The 24,857-nt window shown below is 43.6% G+C and overlaps 1 protein-coding gene across 5 annotated transcripts in view; it reads left to right on the top strand.

The window, feature by feature from the left end:
• The window catches only part of MARCHF1 (membrane associated ring-CH-type finger 1), a 1,143,673-nt gene that overhangs the window by 1,112,114 nt on the left and 6,702 nt on the right, over positions 1 to 24,857 (top strand). For all 5 annotated transcript variants that reach the window (XM_070464065.1, XM_070464068.1, XM_070464067.1 and 2 more), the window contains one exon: positions 17,291 to 17,438. In XM_070464065.1, the coding sequence (XP_070320166.1) occupies positions 17,291 to 17,438 (148 nt within the window). The remainder of the gene's footprint in view (positions 1 to 17,290; positions 17,439 to 24,857) is intronic.

Below are 24,857 nucleotides of genomic sequence, written 5' to 3'. Positions count from 1 at the left end.
GTACTACTGTGAACACTGTAAAGTGATGGGAGCTCTCTGGGTAAAAGGCCTATTTTTTTTTTTTTTTTTTTTTTTGCCCTTAGGTGGTATTGCCCTATTTTATTTTATTTTATTTTTTTTTTAATTTTTATTAGTTGGAGGCTAATTACTTTACATCATTACAGTAGTTTTTGTTATACATTGATATGAATTAGCCATGGATTTACATGTATTCCCCATCCCAGAGGACACAAGCAGATGGAGAAATATACCATGTTCATGGATTGGAAGAATCAATATTGTCAAAATGGCTATACTACCCAAAGTAATCTATAGATTCAATGCAATCCCTATCAAACTACCAACAGTATTTTTCACAGAACTAGAACAAATAATTTCACAATTTGTATGGAAATACAAAAAACCTCGAATAGCCAAAGTAATCCTGAGAAAGAAGAATGGAACTGGAGGAATCAATCTGCCTGACTTCAGACTCTACTACAAAGCCACAGTCATCAAGACAGTATGGTACTGGCACAAAGACAGAAATATAGATCAATGGAACAGAATAGAAAGCCCAGAGATAAGTCCACGAACCTATGGTCACCTTATCTTCGACAAAGGAGGCAAGGATATACAATGGAAAAAAGATAACCTCTTTAACAAGTGGTGCTGGGAAAACTGGCCTATGGTATTAATTGGCCTCAAAACATGTTTTTTTGAAAAGCAAATTCTGAATTAGACAGCTAGTGAGAAGCTGCTGTACAGCACACTGAGCTGAATTCAGCGCTCTGTGCTGACCCGGGGGTGGGGCTGGCAGGGCGGCTCAGGACGGAGGGGGTCTGTGTACGCACGTGGCTGGTTCACGTCACCGTACGCGTGTGTCTGGTTCACGTCACCGTACGCGTGTGGCTGGTTCACGTCACCGTACGCGCGTGGCTGGTTCACGTCACCGTACGCGTGTGGCTGGTTCACGTCACCGTACACGCGTGTGGCTGGTTCACGTCACCGTACGCGTGTGGCTGGTTCACGTCACCGTACGCGTGTGGCTGGTTCACGTCACCGTACACGCGTGGCTGGTTCACGTCACCGTACGCGTGTGGCTGGTTCACGTCACCGTACGCGTGTGGCTGGTTCACGTCACCGTACGCGCGTGGCTGGTTCACGTCACCGTACACGTGTGGCTGGTTCACGTCACCGTACGCGTGTGGCTGGTTCACGTCACTGTACGCGTGTGGCTGGTTCATGTCACTGCACAGCAGAAACCAACGAAACATTGTAAAGCAAGTGCGCCCCAAGGAAACAAGCAAACAAACAACCCAAAAGGCCACTGTGTACAGAAACCACAGTGAATTACCTTTTGCAGGTGGCAGCTGGGGTATCTGTGATCCCTGAGACACAGTGGCAGCCCTGGGCTTGCTGCTGACCAGACTGCCTCTCATGGACTGCATTCCTTGGGAAAGAGGTAGTTAAAACCACACACTCGCACCAGCACTTCATTTTATGTGGAATATATGTGTCCCTTTACCATTAATAAAAATTGTTACCCAGTACAGTATTTCTTTGGGTGGCTTTAATATAACATTTTAAATTGAATTTTCATACAAAAAGGATGGAAAGATCCCGGGACATACATTGCGACCTGTGGCATGTTCTCAAGTCCTAACATTAAAGAGTGTATCATTGTACAGTCTTCTAGGAGAGTCCACCTAGGATATGCACAGTAAATCATCTGCTTGCCCTTCTTTGTATTAATAATTAACAAAAACAGACTATTTCTGTTATGAGAGTCACTATTCAGAAAAATCTATTTGTACTTGGAAAATAAATGGGGGTGGGAGGATTCCACTGCCTTAATTTTGGAAAATAACAAAATCCCAACTTATCCCTTCCTCATCCTCCAGTGGTAGTATCAACATGAAAGTAAAAATAACTGAAGTCTGTGCTGAAAGTAAAAATAACTAACTGGCTGTGGTGATACAAGATCCAAGTTATGATAACTGTTTATTAAGTTTTTTCTAAGTGCCAGATAGCCTTCCCACTATGTGCATTAACTCACCTAAACTTGACTGTGTAACATAGGTACCATTCTGTCTTTTACTGGAGTGTAATTGATTTACAGTGCTGTGTTAATTTCTGGTGTACAGTACACTGATCCAGTTACACATAATAGACATACTTTTCATATTCTTTTCCATTATGGTTTATTGCAGGATATTGAATATAGTTTCCTGAACTATACAGTAGGACCTTGTTGTTTATCTATTTTACAGATGTAGTTTGTATCTGTTAATCCCAAACTCCTAATTTATCTCTCCCCGCCCTCCCCTTCGGTAACCATAATTTGTTCTCTATGACTGAGTCTGTTTCTGTTTTCTACATAAATTCATTGGTAACATTTTTAGATTTCATATTTATATATGGATATTTGTATTATATTCTATATTATATATATAGGATGTTTATCTTTCTCTTTCTGACTCAGCATAACAATCTCTAGGTTTGTCTATGTTGCTGCAAATGGCATTATTTCATTCTCTTTATACCCTATCTTATTTATCTGTCGCAGGACACTTAGGTTGCTTCCCTATCTTGGCTATAGTAAATAGTACTGCTATGAGCATTGAAGTGCATGAGATCTTTTCAAATTACTGTTTTCTCCAGATATATGCCCAGGAGTGGGATTGCTGGATGCCATGGTAGCTCTATTTTTAGTTTTCTGAAGAAACTCCATATGTTCTCCATCATACCTGCTCTAGGTACCATTCTTATCACGACTTTACAGGTAAGGTAATGGAAGGGCAGAGGATTACACTAGCCCAGCCCAAGGCACACAGCTCTTAGTGGCAGAGCCCTCATTTCTAGCAGGCGTCTAGGCCACCCCTGACGGAATATTCTCTTAGCAATGGAGTCAGCAGGCCTGGTGTGTATGCTGGAATTTACCTTAACACAGGATTCTGCTTGAGAGTCAAGGCTGAAAACTACTTCTTATAATGATTCCCAGATCTGAATAATTGCATTATTATTCCTCTGTGTCCAGGTAATAGCCACTGCTCAGTAGTGCCACAAACCAACGGTGGTGCAAATGAAGCCGTTTATCCTGTGTCCCGAGTGTTTCTCTTTATAGTAGGGCCGCCTCTAGCACGCAGTGCCATCTCTCCTGACCTCGATGTCAGTAACTACTTCTCCCAACTCCAAATCAACATGTGCTCCACCTGTCCTACAATGGGAGCTGTCGATCCCATAATTACATTTCAGCAGAGACTTTCCAGGTCTAGTGCCTATGGGCCAACCCCACTGTCTCTGTGTGCAGGTGCTTTGGCTGTGGGTCCCGGGCCCTGCTGTGGTGTGAGGCCATTTCCTCTTAAATGTGTATAGTATGTATACCACCCCTTCAGGGAAGGATGGACTGACGGACTGAGTTTGATATCTGCATACTACTATCTAGAAAATAAGTAGGAATGGGAAATGACCATATACCATAGGGGACTCTGCTCTGTGGTGACCTAAATGGGAAGGAAATCCAGAAAAGAGGGGATATATGTATACATATAGCTGATTCACTTTGTTGTACAACAGAAACTAACACTATATCATGAAGCAACTATACTCCAACAGAAAACAAAATAATAAAAAAAGAAATGTATAATACCATTTCACATGGAGCAGATAGCTTACAGTGAACAATGTCAGATCCATGATCGCTGAAGAAGATTTCGCTTCAGGACCAGGGGCCAGCCTGGTCAAGAGCCTACTCAAGAGCTTTTGTGTAGCAGAGTTTTATGAAAGTAAGAGAAGGGACAAAGAAAGCCTCTGACACAGACATCAGCAGGGGGACAGAGAGTGCCCCCCTAGCTTGTCTTATCAAGACTTTATATACTTTTTCAGACCCACTCCCACAACATACATCTTAGATTAACAAGAACATATTAAATTAACAAGAAGGATGAACAATAGAAAGATCTTACCAGACCCACTCCCATAATATACATTTTAAGATGACAGGATTAGTCAGAAGGTTCTTGTTAAGGAGAAACATGTCCTCAGCAAGATACATTGTTATATTGACTAAGACAAAGCAATGTAGAAAAGAACGTTTGTCCTTTTCTCCTTGAGAGCCCCAGACCCCTTTCTCCTCCTCAAGAACCCTGGACTTCTTATCAGCCTACCTAGGAATTGACTCTCCCATCCCCCCTTTTCTTTTAGAATTATATTGCTAAGGGGAAAGGGTGTCATTTTCATTCCACAACTACTTGGGGCCCCTGGAGGGGAGGAGTCTGTGGCCCTCATAGGAGCCTGGACAACCATTTGTAACTTAAAAGCTTTCAGACAGTTAGAAACAAACCCCATTTTACAGTTACAGATGTAAGGCAAAATAGTCATTAAACCAAGTTAAAACCTAATCAAAATTAAAAGTTACATTATGTCCATAGTTACATCAGTCCATCTTAGCATTGTTAGATGTCATCACAGAGTTGAGGAAAGTCTCTTCCTTGAAGCAGAGAAACCCACCATGGGAAGTCTTCACCTGGTGAGTGCATTGCAGATCCAGCAACTATGTCAATTGTGGAAGGCAGTGTAGGAAGGAGCCCAGGACAGGAAGGTGTTCTCTTGAGGGCCAAACGGCAGACTCAGGAGTCAGCAGAAGCAAGCCCATATAGATTCTCAGGCCCATCTCAGTTCCTGGCTCAAACAGCGGCTTGTTTGACTCAAAGGCTGGGTCAGGAGTTAACCTCCCAATAATGTCTGTTGAAAAGCTAAAAGCTGAGTCACATAGTTAATTTTAAGGCTTCAGGATCTATGACAATGCTGCTGCTGCTGCTGCTAAGTCACTTCAGTTGTGTCTATGACAATATTTGTGCACAAAAACAGCTGTCAGAGACAGTCCCTTCTTCTTAGGGGCAGTTTGAACCCTCATTAAAGCTATGGGTAGAACTGTAAACCAACTGTCTTGTGTTTCCTGAGTTAGCTTACATGGATGTCTTTTAATAATGTCATTAGCCTTTTCAACTTTTTCTGAAGATTGGGGTCTCCAGGAACAGTGTAAGATATTCTATTCCTAGAGCTTTTGACACCCCTTGAGTTACAGCAGCTTTAAAGATGGAGCCATTGTCACTCTGAACTTTAGAGTTTAAGATCCCACTTACATCATGAGAAGTCAGTACAGTAAAATTTCACCCATTAGTAAACTTATGAGCTTTAGGCATTAGCAAAACAATAGTAACAATTACCCTTAAGCAATGTGGCCATAGCCTTTTTTCAGTAACAAACTAAACTCTGATCCTGTGGGCAAGCTCAAAGTTGGAGCCTGTAGGGGAGCAGGTTAAGAGCCTTAAAAGTCTTTTAAGTCTCTGAGGGACAAATCAGCTTGTCAGTTTGGGCCTACTGCGGCTCAGTTATAAGTTTATATAAAGGCTGGGCAAGTTCCCCATAACCCAGAATCCAAATGCAGCAATAGCCTGTAATGCCCAAGAATCCTCTCAATTGTCTTAAAGTCATATTTGGCTCATTTAGGAATTTCAGACAATAAAGTATAAGGATTAGACACTTATTATTCATATATCTTGAACAAGTCTCCATTTATCATTTGACTTTTTTACACCCAAAATAGGAGTGTTGTATGGACTGTTACAGGGAATTAATAGCCCCTGCTCCTTTAAATTCTCAATGATGGGTTTTAACCCTTCCTTAACACCTCAGGCTTTAATGGATACTGCTTTTGATGTGAAAATAGGTGAGGGTCTTTGAGCTTGATAAAGACAGGAACAGCATTTTGTGCTCAACCCACAGTTTTTCCATCAGCCCACACTTTAGGATTTACATTTTGTTCAATTAATGGGAGAGAAAGAACAGGCTCCATATTCATGAAAGCAGTCCTGGACCTTGTTCAGTATATCCCTCCCCAGAAGGGGTGAGGGAGACTCTGGCACAATCAGAAACTCTTGAGAAAACAGCACAGAGTCCCAGTTGCAGCTTAAAGGATGACTGAAATAATAATGTTTGGCTCATCCAGACAGTCTCATTATGGTAATATATCAGGAAGAAAGCAGGCCAGGGGCTTCAGTGAGCACAGAGAAAATTGCCCCAGTGTCCAAAAGAAATAGACTGATTGGCCCCACACAGTTATTAATACCTGGGTTTCCTCAGGTGTAATTAGAATGGGAGCTTGTGTGGGGACCCCCGGGCACCTTCAGTCCAGATTGTCTTGAGAGTCTGACCCCTGGGGCCTACACCTCAGAGGGCAGTCTCTTCTCCAGTGTGGTCCTTTGCAGACCAGACCTGGGCAGCTTAGATGCCTGAGGGCAATCCCGCTTGAGATGCCCCTCCTTTCCACAGTAATAACAAGTCCATCCCTTTTCACCTGGGTTCCTCTGGGCATTTTTCCTCAGGCTGTTTCAGAGCAGATCTAACAGCCATTGTTGGGGCTTCAGTCTTTTGCCTGGTTCTTTTTTGCCTCTTATTTTCCTCCTTATATTCTCTACCATAATATACCATCTGAGCCAGCTGTAACAGTTTTTTCTAAAGACTGATTTGGTCCAAACACCTGTTTTTGTAACTTATGGCAGATATCTGGAGCTGACTGAGTGAGAAATCTATCTTTTAAGATCATTCCTCCTTCTGCACTTTCAAGATCAACATCAGTAAACTTGTGGAGAGCCTCCCATAGTCTATCTAGGAATTTATCAGGAGTTTCCTTCTCTCCCTGTTCTATGTCAGCCAACTTAGCATAGTCTAAAGTCTTAGTGTGTGCTTGCTTAAGTCCTTCAAGAATACATCCAGCAAAGTGGCTCTGTTATTGGAACCACTTGGTTCCCAGTAGGAAGGAGGGTTATTTTGTGTTCCCTCTTTCCCCTTGTCTCATGTTCAAGCCATTCATCTCCAAAAGTAGTAGCTTCCCCCAAAACTCAAGTTTTTGAGTCAGGAGTCAGTGTCTGTCCCAAGACATACATTACATCTCTCCAAGTAAGGTCATAAAGTAAAGTTAGTCCTGTAAAGTCTTCTATGTACTTTTTGGATCCTCTAAATAGTCTCGACCACAATTGGGACTGTTTGAAATTCTACCAAGACTGAGGCAACCCCTCCTAGAAGGGTGCCCTGATTCTCAGCCTGTTCAGTTGGGACCCAGATACAGGGGCAAAGTAAGAGAATAGGAGGGAGCTAAAGGTTTCACACCCATATCTGTACCCTTAGGACGTAAGTCTGGCATGTCTCACAGAGAGATAAAGAACAATTCAAAAGGCACTTCTACCCATTTCCCTTATTTTCTACAGAACCAGTCTAGTTGTAAAACAGTAATAATTGAGATCCTTCAACAGGTCAGCATTCCCCGTCTTCCAAAGGATACTGTGGCCATTCAGTATCACAGAAGAAGATCAGGAGTGTCTTTTTAAACTCTGGGGATCAAACTTGTCCCAGCATTTTTTTTTTTAATATATTTTAAAGGAGTGGCTTTGGAACTGCTAGCTCCCATTTGTAAGAGCGAAAAAAGTGGCATCCACAGCTGTGGCTTTTTTCCACCAAAAGCGTCCTTCCCTGCTCTAGATGGGGGTGTAGACAGACTCTCCACCAAAGCTTTCCTTCCCTGGTCGGACTTAGTCTGTCCCTTACCGATGCAAGCTCCATACTCATCCCTCCCAGTTCTACCACCTAGGTGGGGTGGAGATGCACCAGGGACAGACCTGATGGCATCCCAGATTGATTTAGTTCCTTACCATCAACACCTTTGTTTGACTTCCCCCGTTCCTCTGATGCCAGTAGCTTTTCGGAATGTTTCCCAAGTCAGTGCTACCAGGGGGAGCATCCATCTTACCTGTGCCCATGCACATTCCTGAGTACAGTCCTGACTGCAGTAGAAATGGTGAGTCACAAAGGGATGAACAACAACCAGATGTCCCTTCTGAGTGTCACCACACCAGGGTATGTGAGAGCAAAAGAGGTTGTGGAGGGTTGGCCAGTGAGGGAAAGTGATTTTTGTCCTCAAGCTACTAGGGCCAATCCTTCCAGTTCATTTCCACAGCTTCCACAAAAGAAATATCTAAGGAGTTGAGACAGAAATCATCAGAGAGCCTCCTCTGGTCTGCTAACAGCTAGCACTACCAAAGGAAGAAGCCCATTGCACTTCCAATCTGACCAGATCCTGCAATTCCTGATCTGTGTCCTCAAAAGCCTCATGGTCACCAGCAGTGCTTCTACCCACATAGATCAGAGGCACAGCTGTGACAAAGACTCACTTTCAGGTCTCCGGCTCCTGAGACAGGCAGTCAGAGAGTGACCTCTAGCCTGAGATATGTTCCTGGAGCTAGAGTTTTGCCTCAATCCCAAACATGCTCCTGTAACTTTCTAGCAAGGCTTGCCTAGTCTAGCAAGGCTAAGCGCTTCCATACATGGGTGTCTAAGTAAAAGTACATAGTAACAGCATGGATCACAAGTCCCTTGAAAGTCTATGATCCGACAGATTATCTTAGTAGTTCTAATTCCCCAGGCAATTACGAAATGGTCAAAGAGACCAGGAAAAGGTGACCAAGAAAGGAAAGTTCGGTCCACATGTTTTGCCCATCTCTGGCCGCTCCCCTCACAGGGACACCGGGTATCTCTTGGCATTGGCAGGTCAGCATAAAGCCCCGACAAGGCGCCCCTTTTTGGAGGCTGCCTTCAGTCATTTCAAGGCACTGTGAAACCACAGACTAGGGCTCATCACTTGCTTTGTGTAGGATGTGTCATTCATTCACAGAAGCACATTGCAGAGTTAGTAAAGTAAGGCAGAAAACATGAATACTGCAAAAGCAGAGAGGCTAGAGTCCTGAGTGATCTTACCTTGTCCTGAAGATCCCAGACGAGCCCCCAAGGTGATAGCTTACAGTGAACGATGTCAGATTCGTGATCTCTGAAGAAGAAGATTTAGCTTCGGGACCAGGGACCAGGCTTGATCACTCAAGAGCTTTTGTGTAGCAGAGTTTTATTAAAGTAAGAAAAGGGACAGAGAAAGCTTCTGACACAGACATCAGAAGGGGGACAGAGAGTGTCCCCCCTAGCTAGTCTTATCAAGGCCTTATATACTTTTTTCAGACCCACTCCCACAACATACATCTTAAATTAACAAGATTAGAATGAACAATAGAAAGATCTTACCAGACCCACTCCCATAATATACATTTTAAGATGACAGGATTAGTCAGAAGGTTCTTGTTAAGGAGAAACATGTCCTTGAGCAAGATACATTGTTATATTGACTAAGACAAAGCAATGTAGAAAAGAACATTTGTCCTTTTCTCCTTGAGAGCCCCAGACCCCTTTCTCCTTCTCAAGGGCTCCAGACCCCTTTCTCCTCCTCAGGAACCCTGGACTTCTTATCAACCTACCTAGGAATTGACTCATGACCATGCATGAAAGATCAGTCAGTATAGTGACTCCATGGACTACAGCACACCAGACTTCCCTGTCCATCACCAACTCCTGAAGCTTGCTCAAACTCATGCCCATTGAGTTGGTGATGCCATCCAACCATCTCATCCTCTGTCATCCCCTTCTCTCCTGCCTTCAATCTTTCCCAGCATCAGGGTCTTTTCCAATGAGTCAGTTCTTTGCATCAGGTGGCCAAAGTATTGGAGTTTCAGCTTCAGCATCAGTCCTTCCAATGAATATTCAGGACTGATTTCCTTTAGGATTGACTGGTTTGATCTCCTTGCAGTCCAAGGGACTCTCAAGAGCCTTCTCCAACATCACAGTTCAAAAGCATCAATTCTTTGGTACTCAGCTTTCTTTATAGTCCAACTCTCACATCCATACATGACTACTGGAAAAACCATAGCTTTGACTAGATGGACCTTTGTCAGCAAAGTAATGTCTCTGCTTTTTAATATGCTATCTAGGTTGGTCATAACTTTTCTTCCAAGGAGCAAGCATCTTTTAATTTCATGGCTGCAGTCACCATCTGCAGTGATTTTGGAGCCCAAGAAAATAAAGTCTCTCACTGTTTCCATTGTTTCCCCATCTATTTGCCATGAAGTGATGGGACTGGATGCCATGATCTTCGTTTTTTGAATGTTGAGTTTTAAGCCAACTTTTTCACTCTCCTCTTTCATCAAGAGGCTCTTTAGTTCTTCACTTTCTGCCATAAGGGTGGTGTCATCTGCATATCTGAGGTTATTGATATTTCTCCCGGCAATCTTGATTCCAGCTTGTGCTTCATCCAGCCCAGCATTTCTCATGATGTACTCTGCATATAAGTTAAATAACAAGGGTGACAATAATACAGCCTTGATGGACTCTTTTCCCAGTTTGGAATAAGTCTGTTGTTCCATGTCCGTTCTAATAGTTGTTTCTTGACCTGCATACAAATTTCTCAGGAGGCAGGTCAGGTGGTCTGGTATTCACAACTCTTGAAGAATTTTCCACAGTTTGTTGTGATCTACACAGTCAAAGGCTTTGGCATAATCAATAAAGCAGAAGTAGATGTTTTTCCGGAATTCTCTTGCCTAAGATCCAGCGGATGTTGGCAATTTGATTTCTAGTTCCTCTGCCTTTTCTAAATCCTACTTAAACATCTGGAAGTTCAGAGTTCACATACTGCTGAAGCCTGGCTTGGAGAATTTTGAGCATTCCTTTGCTAGTGTGTGATGAGTGCAATTGTGGGCTAGTTTGAACATTCTTTGCCATTGCCCTTCTTTGGGACTGGAATGGAAACTGACCTTTTCCAGGTCAGTGACCCCAAGGAACAGTGACCCCACAAGAAACTGACCCAGACTTCCCTGCGAGTGTCCAGGAGTCTCTGGCGGAGGCATGGGTTCCCTGTGGCCTGCTGCAGGGTTGGGGTCACTGCATGTGGCAGTGTGTGCAAGGACCTTTTGAAGGAGGTCGCCATTATCTTCATTACCTCCACCATAGTTTGGTCTCAGATCAAACATAGCCCCACTCATCAACAGAAAATTGGATTAAAGATTTACTGAACATGGCCCTGCCCATCAGAACAAGACCCAATTTCCCCCTCAGTCAGTCTCTCCCATCAGGAAGCTTCCATAAGCCTCTTATCCTTCTCCATCAGAAGGCAGACAGAATGAAAACCACAATCTCAGAATCACCTGAAGGCCAGGTGAAACACCATATGCGAATATTTCATTTCTAATGATAAAAGATAAACTGGGGCTTATTCAAAGATTTAAGAATTCATTTGAACAACATTTCATCTGAACTGGGCAACGCCGCACCGGAAATGGCCAGGAGACGCCACCTCAGGAGCCGCAGAAGAAAGTGCAGAAGCCAAGCTAGATTAGGGGCGGCTCATGATTAAAGCCTGGTTGGCTGATTGGAATTAGTTGTCCTCAAGTTTCTCTTTTCCAACCTTGAGGCCTTTAAAGGCTTAGATTTTGGTTTGTTTACATGGGCACTGTGGCACTGAACCACCTCAGCCAAATGGCCTCCTTCTTTGATTAATGTAGCAGTGACCAAGTTCCACGCTGGTGGTGATGCACCTGAAGAATCTCTTTAAAAAACACTAGCCCGTGGATAAACAAGAAGGTCCTACTATATAGCACCGAACCATATTCAATAGTCTATGAGAAACCATAATAGAAAAGAATATTTTTAAAAGAATAAGTATGTGTGTGCATAACTGAATCACTTTGCTATATAAAGGATATTAACACAACATTGTAAATCAGCTATACTTCAATTAAAAAAAAAAAAAACTAAGAATTTAAAAAAGAACCACTGTCCTAGACCAAGGGGGCCTGCAGGAATCTGGTCAGTCTTTCAGCCCCAGACTCCCTCCTGTTCCAGACTGGCTGGCACAATGAGTCACACGGGTGTGCTGTTGGTGGTGGTGTTTGCTTGTCAAGTCGCCTCTGACTCTTTTGCCACCCATGCACTGTAGTCTGCCAGGCTCCTCTGTCCATGGGATTTCCCAGGCAAGAATACTGGCGTTGATTGCCATTTCCTTTCCAAGGGATCTTCCTGGCCCAGGGATTGAACTGGCATCTCCTTCATTGGCAGGCAGATTGTTTACCTACCACTGAGCCAGGAGGGAGGCCCATTGGGCCTGTAGATAATGTAACAAACTAAACCTGCTGTTCCAAATATTATTTTCATTCATGCTATCACCATAACATGATAAGCAGGGCTGGGAATTTTTAAAGGGCTACAGTGTGCCTTTGCATTTAGTCTGGGTTGCTGAAATGACCGAGAAGAGCCTGCCAGCCGCTGGTGGGGACTCTGGGATCTCTGGGGCCCTGGAAAGTCACCTTGGAACCGGGAGCTTGGTGGGCCGACGCCCCCTGGTGGTGGCTTTTGCTTTACCATGACACAGACGCTGAGATTCTGGCTCCTTTAGGAAACTCCCTTAGGAAACTTGGAAGCTTAGGAAACGAGGAGGCTCCCTTAGGAAACTTGAAAAGAGCAGTGGAGCTGAGTCAAGGACGAAAAAAAAAAAGGACTTGGTAAAGCAGCACCCATCTCGTGTGTGTTGATATCATACAAGTAAGCTGCCCTTATTTTTCACTGGTACAAAAATGTTAAAAGCACTCTTACTAGGCAGTGTTTGTTGTTTTGCTGTTGTTTTAAATTTATATATTAGGACAGGCTGAAAATACAAGTAATTTAAATTAGAAAACGCTCAGTTTCATCTCGCTAAAACAAACAGAGAATTTTACAGACACCGTGTCAACATCAATTTAGACTCCAATTTGGAAATATTTTCAGAATAATCTAATTGTGTATTTCTAAGTTGAATAAAGGAGTTCTGTTCAATTCTTTCTGTCGTTGAAGGCTCTGGATAAGGGACCAAAGGCTAAGGACAGTAAAACAGGTGCCAGAGACCCAGGGATCCTATAAAGGGAAGCGAGGTCTGAGGCGCTAAGACTGTGCAGCTGGTTTTGCAGGTGAAGTAAAGTGCATGGACCGAGGAGGGCAGGGACTTGCCGGGAAAGAGCCCTGGGCACTTGAGAGAATATGCGGGCTCCCCTCCCGCCTTCCTGTTTCTGGTCACTTCCAGCAGCTCCCCTGAGACCCCCTGGAGAGACGCGTCTCCTTAAAGCAGCACCTAGAGGGCGCCTCCTAATCTTCCAGGCTGGGGCGGGGACGTGGGTCCCGCACAGGACACGGACCTGTGGGCAGAAGCACACATTATTTTATTAAATTGGAAGGGGAGCTCTGATGCTCTGTGCATTTGTGCATATAGTCCTTTGCTGTCAAATCTTTTAATGAACTAGTATTGAATTTCAGCTTCTTAAATAAGAAATTAGTATTTGCCCTTTCTGACAAGTTTGTTAACATAAGATTTATATCCTTGCCTTCTTGATCCACTTCTCACTGTGGCGGCTTGCAAAACGTATTCAGTCTTTAAACTTGAAAATTCAAAGATGTGGATGGATGAACATTTCATAAAACGGTTTAGATTTTGTTGGCGCCGCGTGCTGGGTGCCACGTGCAGTGACGTGACCGTCCGGAAGAGGGCGCCGCGGTACCGCGTTTAGCCGTGTGCTGTCGGGATTCCCGGGCGGTCCCTGCGAGGATTTATAAAGGAGAGTGTAACCGCAACGTCTGACGGTCCCTTTACACTCCACTTCTCCTTGAACGCTGCTGCGATTAGGAAGTGACAGCTTCAGAACTACTATTGTCTAGAACTAAAAGGAGTTTGCTTTATACCTGTCAGCCCTCTGATATTTTTCTATTGAGGCTGATGAATTTTAAAGAATATGTTTCAACCACTTCATCAAAACGGTCTTTAGATTAAAAAAAGACCCACTTTTTAAGCGCTTTTTTCCCCCCCTCAAAGCCAACTTTACAAGGGAGGGTTGATTTATTATGAATATTTTGTTACTGACGGTATTGTAACACTTAGAACATTTAGGAAATTTGAACATGTAAAGCTGCCCTTGTGCACCATCCTGCACTTTTTATCTTTTTATATTAAATACTGAGGTAATTTAAGAAATAGTTACTAAATCACGAAATGCTGTTGCCAAATGAATAATGTTCTAGTCCATAATCACACAGTATTTAGACTAATATCACAATAAATAAATACAGTAACACAATGAAATTTCAAAAACAATCTTTCACACCTGTGTGAAGTTGTGATAAAAAGCCCTGAAATCTTCTCATTTCAATGTTGATTAATTAAAAATAGATTCTATAGATAGATTGAAGCATTTGGTTTTCCCCTAGTTTCATTACAAAGATTTCTCCGTTACTTACTTAGAATAATAGAGAAAATATAGTTTGATGAGAAGGAGTCCAAGATTAGGTTAACCGGCTCTAACAGACCCTGAATGGGAAATGCTGTGATGACTAACTGGCCAGCAAGCGAGGAATGGGCTCCCCAGGTGGCTGAGTGGTGAAGAATCTGCCTGTAATGTGGAAGACTTCACTTCAGTCCCTGGCTTGGGAAGATTCCCCTGGAGAAGGAAACGGCAACTCACTCCAGTATCTTGCCTGAAAAATCGCATAGGCAGAGGAGCCTGGCGGGCTACAGATCATGTGCTCACAAAGGTGTGGTCACATGACACTAATGTTCATACTGGTAGGGAAGTCAGGAGGTTTCACTTCCTTCTATCAGGAGTTGCCCTTGGACAGTGAGGAGCAGGGCCCTGAGAGGCAGTGGCTCAGACAGGACTTCATTTCCCTCACATAAGCATGGCGGCCAGAGGTGAGCTGTGGCCGGTGGGCTGAGGTCTCTCTACTTCTCAAGATTTTCCCTCAAGGTTGCAAGATGACTATTAGGACTTCTACCATTAATTGGGAATTCCAGGCAGCAAAGAAACGAAAATGAAGGAGAAAGGGGCAATTCCTGTGTCAGGAGGGTAAAAACTCAGCATCCCAGTAGATAGCCACTCACATCTCACTCGTAGGGAAGAGTCCATGTCACCTCTGCCAGGAAGGTGGGAAAGCAGCTTTACCCGGCACGGTGCCAGACCTCACGGCTTAGTCTGTTAGTGAAGGAAAGGAGAGGATCGTGTCTCACCACCCGTCTCTGCCTCTGAGGGGGACGAGACACCTGGGTCTGGAGAGGTTGAGGCTCACTCGTGTCTCAGAGCTGGCGGCAGATTCAGGCCTTTATGGGGCTTTATGACGTGTGAGGTGGGCTGGGCAAGGAGTGGGACTGTGAAGGTCTAAGGATTCTGCTTTAGCAAGAACATAATAAATAAAAAATGTAAAGACTCATAGCAGCACTATTTGCAATAGCTAAGATACAGAAACAATGTAAATGGCCATCCACAGATGGATGGATAAAGATGGGACATAAATATACACATAGATACATATGTGGAAGTATTCTGTGTACATGGAATATTACTCAGCCATAAAAAGAGTGCAGTAGCGCTATTTGCAGTAACACAAATGGAGCTAGAAATTATCATACTAAGTGAAGTCAGAGAAAGATAAATACCATATGATACCACTTATATGTGATATCTAAAATATGATACAAATGAACCTATTTACAAACAGCAATAGACTCATAGACATAGAAATTAATTTCATAATTACCAAAGAGGAAAGAGGAAGAGGGAATAAATTAGGAGTTTGGGAGTAACATATACACACTACTATATATAAATAAATAATCAACAAGGACCTACTGTATAGCATAGGGAACTATACTCAGTATCTTGCAATAACCTATAATGGAGAGAATCTGAAAAAGAATATATATTAAACATATATAATAATAAATATACATATATATATATATATATATATATATATATCTGCCTGTAATGCAGAAGCTACATAGTAGCTAGTGGGAAACTACTATGTAGTTTGCTTATACCTGAAACTAACACAACAATGTAAATCAACTACAATTTTTTAAGAAAGAATGCAAACAATCATGAATTGCCGAAAAACATTCATGATCTAATAAGATCATAATGATTTGATTTTCCTATAGAAATATGTGAAGAAAAGTAAAGATCAAATCTTAACAATGTAATGAAGTGGTACTGTAATTGTCAAGGCATTAAAATGTTGTTTGATAGTAAAAATCTCACCTGAAAGCCTGTTACTGCAAAGTAACTCATGGACACGTTTCCTCACTCACGCCCTGACTCCCTTCCTGCTACACGGGGGCTGCCCTCCTCCTCTCGCCGACTAAGAAACGCCCTGGGCTTCCTGAGGAGGGTGCCTCGAGCACGGCGACTGTGACAGTGCTGGCAGCTGAAGGCAAGACTGCGCCCAAAGGGGCTGCAGCTGACTTTCTTCTGTTGCCTGGAGGATAAAATGTGTCTTCTGGGAGGAGAGCTGTGACACACATTGACTCTTTCTCAGATAAAATTCGGCCATTCAAATACTTGGTAAATTTACACATTTAAGAATGCAACACTCACGTGCATTAATATATGATATTTGTTTTTCTGTTTCTGACTTACTTCCCTTTGTATAACAGACTCTAGGTCCATGTCTCTACAAATGACCCAATTTAATCCCTTGGTACAGCTGAGTAATATTCCATTGTATATATGTACCACATCTTCTTTATCCATTCATCTGTCAGTGGACATTTAGGTTGCTTCCATGTCCTGGCTATTGTAGAATAGTGCTGCAATGAACATTGGGGTGCGTGTGGAATCTAGAAAAATGGTACAGATGAACCTATTTGCAGGGCAGGAATAGAGACACAGACGTACAGAACGGAACTGTGGACATGGTGGAGGGTGGGGGTGAATGGGGAGACCAGAAGTGACACATATACACTGCCTGTGTGAAATAGCTGGTGGGAAGCTACTGTGTAGCACCGGGAGCTCAACTCAGTCCTCTGTGATGACCTAGGGGGGTGGGAGGAGACAGGGAAGGGGAGAGGGGCCCCAGAGGGAGGGATCTATGTATACACATAACCTTCCCTGTGCAGCAGAAACGAACAACATTGTAAAGCAACTATACTCCGATTTAAAAAAGAGAATGCAACACTGTGTCAGGGTATGTATTAATCCAAGGAGAGACTATGTATGACTGCTTATAACCTAGGGCCACAGAGAAGTAACATGTGGGAACCTGAGCCAAAATGTTTCTGAAAATTGTATAATATTAAAACTGTCCCCTTCATGTTACAGAAAAGGAAACTACAAGGAACTACTTATTTGCAGAATAGGAAAATATTTTTGTTTTTGTTTTACTATGTACTTTTAAAGTTATAACTCCACAGTTTATGGTTGTAGTTCTTTTAAAACATGAAGACTTGTTTGAATATTTTAGTGTCATCTAAAATGGCAGCAATGTAATGTTTTCTCCCCATTTATGACCCAGGCCTGGGATATAAATGGGGAGCAAGATTTCCTGGCTGGAGACTCAACTGTGTGTAATTGGTTTGTGATTGCAGTGGGAGAAACTGCAGATGACCACCAGCGAAAGGAGGAAAATCTTCTGCTCGGTCACTTTCCACGTCATTGCCATCACCTGCGTGGTCTGGTCCTTGTACGTGCTGATAGATCGGACGGCAGAGGAGATCAGGCAGGGCAATGATAACGGTAAGAGCTTGTCTCCTTTCTCTTTGTGGCTTGAGTCCTGTGACATCACCCAGGGACGCACAGCAGAGCAGGTTCCCGGCAGCACCCGGAACCGGCAGCTGAGGCTCCTCTGGCTCCCTTAATGCTGAGCACTCTGGCCATGAAGTGCAGACCAAAGTGAGATTTATCAAGTCCACCTTAGCGGGGCAGACATCCACAGATGCCACACACCACTTTAAGTTACTCAGGAGCTGATGAAGATCAGGTTCTGCCCCATGTGAAAAGACAAACAACTGTAAAAATAGAATGTTTTTTCCATTTATTTAATTCACTTTTATTCATGGCTTCCTGTAACACATGAATAAAAGGCAGTTAGTAGAGACTGTGTTACAGCCTATTAATTAGCACACTATAATCTTATAGAGTGGGTTAACACTACAGTTTGAAATTTTCACCACGCTAAGTCTGATAGTGCAGATGACACCACCCTTATGGCAGAGAGTGAAGAGGAACTAAAAAGCCTCTTGATGAAAGTGAAAGAGGAGAGTGAAAAAGTTGGCTTAAAGCTTAACATTCAGAAAACTAAGAGTCATGGCATCTGGTCCCATCACCTCATGGGAAATAGATGGGGAGACAGTAGAAACAGTGTCAGACTTTATTTTCTTGGGCTCCAAAATCACTGCAGATGGTGACTGCAGCCATGAAATTAAAAGACACTTACTCCTTGGAAGGAAAGTTATGACCAACCTAGATAGCATATTAAAAAGCAGAGACATTACTTTGCCAACAAAGGTCTGTCTAGTCAAGGCTATGGTTTTTCCAGTGGTCATGTATGGATGTGAGAGTTGGACTGTGAAGAAAGCTGAGCACCGAAAAATTGATGCTTTTGAAGTGTGGTGTTGGAGAAGACTCTTGAGAGTCCCTTGGACTGCAAGGAGATCCAACCAGTCCATCCTAAAGGAGATCAGTCCTGGGTGTTCACTGGAAGGACTGATGCTGAAGCTGAAACTCCAATACTTTGGCTACCTCATGCAAAGAGCTGACTCATTGGAAAAGACCCTGATGCTTGGAGGGATTGGGGGCAGGAGGAGAAGGGGACGACAGAGGATGAGATGGCTGGATGGCATCACCGACTCGATGGGCATGAGTTTGAGTAAACTCCAGGAGTTTGTGATGGACAGGGAGGCCTGGCGTGCTGCGATTCATGGGGTCACAAAGAGTCGGACACGACTGAGCGACTGAAGTGAACTGACTGAAGTTTGATAGTGAAAGGTGGTATCAAGTCTGAAGAAAGATGTTTTAAAATCTTTGCAGCATAGGCCTAACGTTTTAAATGGATAGGCCACTCAAAACTGGAGCAGAAAGAACTTGCTTATCTTCACCTCTGAAGGGACCCAGTTCTGTTTCTCAGCAGGCTGTGCCAGCTTTAGCTGGTAGCCTGAATCGTAGCTGGGAAAACAGTGAGGGAGACTCCCCAGCCTCCTCCAGGGGGAGATACATACATCATATGTAAAACCAGGGGTGCATTTGGAAGGAGAAGGTGTTCAGATGATGGCACTGGAAGTTTGAGCCTCCTTCAAAATCAGAAGTGAAAGAGAAAGAGCTGAGAGGCAGTCAGAGGAGGAAGGGGGAAGAGGAGAGTCTTCACAAGGAGCGGTCTCTTTCCTCTGCGTTCCTCTGTCTGGACCAGAGCGGGGCGGAGTCCCGTTCCTGCGCTTCTGGGGCTGGTTCTCATCGGAGCAGGGCTGCGATCTGAAGGGCCGGGCCCAGAGCCCCCGGGAGGCGGTGTGCAGCCGGGAATCGGCAGGGCAGGGGGCTGGCAGGGGCATGCTGGGTCAGAAGACAGGTTGGGGGGTATTTTGTACATCAGTGTTAACTCATGTGTACATAATTTATATTCAACCATGTTGTTTAGAGCTGTATTGTTTCAGAGACGCCAGACTGTAAAATATCTATCACACCCCTACTAAGTTCCTTCAGAGTAGACCTTTTTTTGGTGTGTTTAGTCACTTCAGTTGTGACCGACTCTTTGTGACCCCACGGACTATACGCACCAGGCTCCTCTGCTCCTGGGTTCTCCAAGCAAGAGTATCGGAGTGGGTTGCTGTTTCCTTCTCCAGGAGATCTTCCCAGACCAGAGATGGAGCCCGTATCTCTTATGTCTCCTGCATTGGAAGGCACGCTCTCTACCACTACCACCTGGGAAGCTTCAGACATTTCTTTTACCTTTTCATTTTATATTGGGGATATACAGATGATTAACAATGTTGTGATAGTTTCAGGTGGACAGAAAAGGTACTCAGCCATACATATACATGTATCCATTCTCCCCTAAATTCCCCTCCCACCCAGGCTGCCACAAAACACTGAGCAGAGTTCCCTGTGCTATACAGTGAGACCTTGTTGGTTATCCATTTTAAATGTAGCAGTGTGTACATGACCTTCCCAAACTCCCTGACTATCCTTTCTCCCCATTGCTCCCCTCAGAGAAAATTTGCTTAAGCCCATGTCCTCTACGGTTGCCAGTACTGGCTCAAGCCAGGTAACAAAAAGCACGCTGCAAACCCCGCAGTTGTCTGAATGTGCGAGAACAAAGAGACGCCCCGTTCCCTACATCACCTCATCGCCCCCAGCCTATGGCCTCAGGGATGGAGTGCTTCCTCTCGAGCCAGAGCAGACCTGCAGCTGGACCGAATCTGGCCTGAAGTCTGACTCAGGGTCCTGGCGACGCCTTCTTCTCGCCCAGTGGTCACCCTGCTCGGGTCTGCTGCCGCAGCCTGCGGGGCTTCTCCTGGGGTCCCCCAGCCACAAGGAAGGGGAAGGAGATGAAGCGCACCTCGGCCAGACAGAACAAGAGGCCGACTCTCATGTCATCCACATGCAGATTGCTCAGAAGTTCTCTCTTAACTCATTTACTCAGTCCCTTCTGACACACATGAGCATATAGTGTTGTTTATTTCACATTGGATATGGCTGTCGGCTTCGGCCGTGAAACCCGTGACCTGTGTCTCCTATTTCTGTTCCTCTCGAGTCCTCCCGGGTGTGCTTATGTCCTCAGATGTTGTTTCTATGCTGTAACGCCCTTCCCCTGATCGCCAACCAGACATCTGACTGCTTCCCGGCCTCTCCATTTAAGGGTCTCCCAGGCACCCAGACTAGTGTGTCCAAACTCCTAACCCTTCCACCACTTCCCACTCTGACCACTCTGGCAAAGATATTGCTAATCCCCAGTAACAAAATGCAACCCAGCTTTCATTGCTGTCTCCTCCCCTTCACTTCCAGCTTTCATCAATCACCAAGTCCTATTTCTTTAGTCTGCCCCACAAGCCTCTGAAATCTATCAGTTTCTCTCCCTCCCCACTGCTACCACCCATGTAGTTACATCTCTTTTACTCCAAGACTGCAACTGCTCCTGCGAGACTTTCTCTAGTTTGCCCACCTTCAACACACATCCAGAAACATAATCACAGCAAGTTCAAAACATAAATCTGACCACATTCTGTCCCTGCCTATTCATGACTCTTAAAAAATATACCCTGGACTCTGGGAAGGAGCTTATGCTGACCCCATGGCCCTGCCAAACCCAGTTATGCTGAACACTGGTTCAGCCCCCAGACCTGCTTCCAGACCCTGTTCCACTTCTCTGTCCCGGGGACATATTTCCTGCCAGCTTTTCGTGTCCACCCTGCACACCAACTCTCATGCTCATGTGTCATCACACACTTCCTTGTCCCTTAAGTTGACCTTAAATTTCACGGCTTCCCAGAAACCCAGATCAGCTCCCTGAGATAGAATAACTGCTACTACTGCAGCAACTCTCAAATGTGGTCCCCAGGCCTACAGCACGAATGTCAGGAGTGCTTGCTAGAAAGGCAGATTCCTGCCTCTCTCCGCCCTGGACCTGAGACTCAGAGGTTCTGAGGGTGGAGCCCCACATGGCGGGTGCAGCCGACACTGTCTGGGCACTGGGCACACGTGCTCCTGCGCATCCTGTCCCACCCCCAGCGTGGCCCATCGCATCACTGTGCAGCGTCTGCACCACCACAAAGCGTCGAGCTGTGTTCCCAGGGGTTTACGTGTAATTAGCCCTTACACGAACCTCCTGTGCAGTCAGGCTGAGAAGCTCTGCCCCGCCAGGAGACTTGCCACACCCTGTTGTGATTGCTCGTTTGGTTGTCTGAGTTTTGATGGGTCAGGTGTGTCTCTCTTGTTCACCAGCACATCCTAGGTGCTGAGTGCTTGTACCTGGAACCCAGCAAGGGACCCAGTCAATGTAGGAGAGTGAGTTCTTTGTATGCAAGCTTTTCTAGTTTTTTCTTTTCTTTAGACATTTTCTGCAAAATATTTTTTCCCTTTCTCAGTTCTGGGTAGATGCAGAATTTCAAACCACAGTCTCCAGTGGACTATCACCCAGGGTTATCAGCCATATTTCCTAACAGAAAATGCTGCATGGTAATCAAAGATCAGCTTTCCAATACCTGTATCTATCTATCAATATTTATGCACATGTTATATAAGGTCAGTTTTCTACCATATACTTTTAAACATTATTTTGTTTCTTAAAAGCAAGTAAAAATGAGATAGCTTTTATCTTTGGTGTTCAGACTTTTTGAATTAGGAAGCAAGATCTTTATATGAAGCAGACTCTGTAGTTATTCCTACAGAGTCACTGGCTAGAGGGACAGCTTCTGACTTGGGTAATTTTGAGTGGGACAGAGGTGATTTTTGTAAAACTTTTTTTTTTTTTTTTGTAAAAGGTTCTCTGTATTTGTGTTCAAATTGTATGTAATGCCTGACTTCCCAAAGTGCACATTATCAGGTGGTGTAGGCATCCTTGTGAGTTGTTACTAATCTTCCTTTGGCACTGGAACTGTGAGAACTGATCCTGAACTGGCTTTTAAAGTTTTGGGGGGAAAACTGCATAATTTATAAGTCAAAATATTTAAAATCCATCTTGAAAACCTTCAAAAATCTTTGAAGAGGAACAAATTGCCCTTCTTTAACCAGAATGGAAGTTGAATATAAAATAGCAACATCTTCTGAGCTGTAATAACAAGACTGTCAGGAAAAAGTCCTTTGTATGTTGAGTGACTGTCCTTTTAGCTTAAATATGCATCATGCCCCAGATTCCTCTCTTCTATTTCGTGTGACGAAAAAAGCAAAATCAAAAATACATGGTACTTGAAACTTTAACATCCTAAATTATCCATGTTGTCAACTCTAATTTGGGGGAACAATTACTCCCCCTGCCTTATCTTTACATATTCTAGAAGAATGCTCCAGGGTACTATCTGTGTGCTGGAAACAAATCACAAAAATAAGGCCAAGAAAATGAAGCAATTCATGCTACCTATGAAAGAGGCTGTAGGTGCAGAGTTAAGGCTGCCCGAGGACCATGTAAACGCATAGAAATGAGGGACCAGTATAGCAAATTGGTTTTGTTCACATCTGACTCCCTCACCAGCCTCCAAGCACATCCAGGGTTGGACTGTTCCTCCCTGCTGGCTGGTAACATCTGCTTCGAGAGCATCTTAAAAATCACTTCCCTGCCACCCATATAATATTTTCCTTTTCAGCACTGTTGTTTAAACATTCCTTTTTAACATAACTATACATGCTGTTTTGTTAATGACCTCAAAGTGGTAAACGCCGACTTGGGCTAATGATTGGAAGGCCCACCACATGTCTAGTTGTGCCTTGGTCATGGAGTAGTCATCTTGAATAAAATAATCACTCCAAAGCTTACTTTTTCTCATTGGTTGACTAAGTCGGACTGATCATCCTCCGAAATTTCTTTCTAGGATTGGTTTCTCAAAAGCATAATGAGCTTGACCTTGCATCAGATAAATTGAAACAAAGTGTTTATACAAATACTGCACATGTATCATCCATGTTTACTCACAGTCAATATTACCATTAAAACTAGTTAAGGAGAAGACTGTAAATATGTAAAATGGGCTATTTCCCTGTGCAAAATCCCTTCATTCTTGGAAATACCCCTTGTGAAGCCATTAACCATAAGAAAGGAAATCTTAATAAGGTCTGATTTGTGAAGAAATTGAATATGAGTCTAAGTCATTTGGAATCTGGCTGTTTCTTAGGCAGGAAAAGAGAGGCTTCTGAGAGTGAAAATAAGGAAACAGTGACTGTAAAGTTGGAGGCAGTGATCCTGTTGGTGGAAAACTCTAGTCTCAGGTTCCTGAGGGTAAATACCCTTCAACCCAAACTGTCTTCTAATCCTGCCTCAATGTGAGATGCAGTGAGGAAGATCTGGGCAATTTTTTTATGCCAGAAAAAAAAAAAACCTACAGATTTTACTCTCCCATCATGTTTACTCCTTCATTCAAGGTCTGCAAATACAGTTACGTCCACCTGGACTTCCTAGTTTCCCTCTCGGTCTGGCTAGAAAAATCTCACCTTAGACACAGAGCGTATGGTGAGCTGAGTGGTCAATGTACTTTTCTGTGTCTGAAGTGCTTTCACTCGCTCTTCAAATACCAGTTTCTTTACAAAATTGTGTACCGATTTCTGTGGTTCTGGTAGCACTGCACTTTCAGGCAGATGGAATGCAGCATTTTGATTCATCTAAGTCTAATTGGTGAAGTCTTCAATGCCATATCACAGGACAAATCTAAAGCCTTTCCTGGAAAACCTATTGGCATGTCTATTGTTTTGTGATGGTGTGGATGTTGTTGCAGCCTTCAGGTATCGTATCACATATACGCAATCATCAAAATGGTGGAAGAAGTTATTTTGACAACTGTTTATTGATATGACTTGAAAATTTATTGCCCATTCTTGTAGGATTGACATGATGATATGAAAAGTGAATGAACTGATTGAAGGTATCTGAAGGGCAATAGAAGAGTCCCATTTCCTTAGAAAATGATGGTTCACAGAATATCTGCTCCTCCAATCTTTGCTCAAGAATTTCCAGGCATCATCTCTTATCAATACTTAAGAGGTCAAGATGGGCAGAGAGTTGATTTCTAAGTCTTCAGAAACTCCTGAAGAAAGATCTCAAGCACAAAGGCAGAAGTAGAGGTAAATAATAAATCCTTGGACTTCAGAGAAAAGAAGAGATGGTTGAATTGTCTGAAGTTGGATTTTCCAAGTTCCTCTTCTGAACTGGCAAGTAGGGTCAACTTTGTGCTCTTGGCAATTTTGAGTACATGCTCCAGCTTCAAAGAATTCTTTGGGTTACACAAAGAAGAGCTTCCCTTCTTCACCTCCACCCTTCCTTACTGTGTACATTCTTTCCTCTTCACGGAAAACAACATAGAACTGACTAGTCCAACACAACTGAATGGGAAGATAACATGCTATCTCTCAATAAAAAGAAGCAAATGCATCTCACCAATGAAAACAACATTGACAATCCATTTAGCCACATTTTGGCATCTTCTTTTAAGATATCCTTATCATGTTTTCCAAAGTAAA

The sequence above is a fragment of the Odocoileus virginianus genome, unplaced genomic scaffold (assembly GCF_023699985.2).
Source record: "Odocoileus virginianus isolate 20LAN1187 ecotype Illinois unplaced genomic scaffold, Ovbor_1.2 Unplaced_Contig_13, whole genome shotgun sequence".
NCBI lineage: Eukaryota > Metazoa > Chordata > Mammalia > Artiodactyla > Cervidae > Odocoileus > Odocoileus virginianus.
Note: the sequence above shows the minus strand (reverse complement) of the source record. Positions and strands in the feature narration are given on the sequence as shown.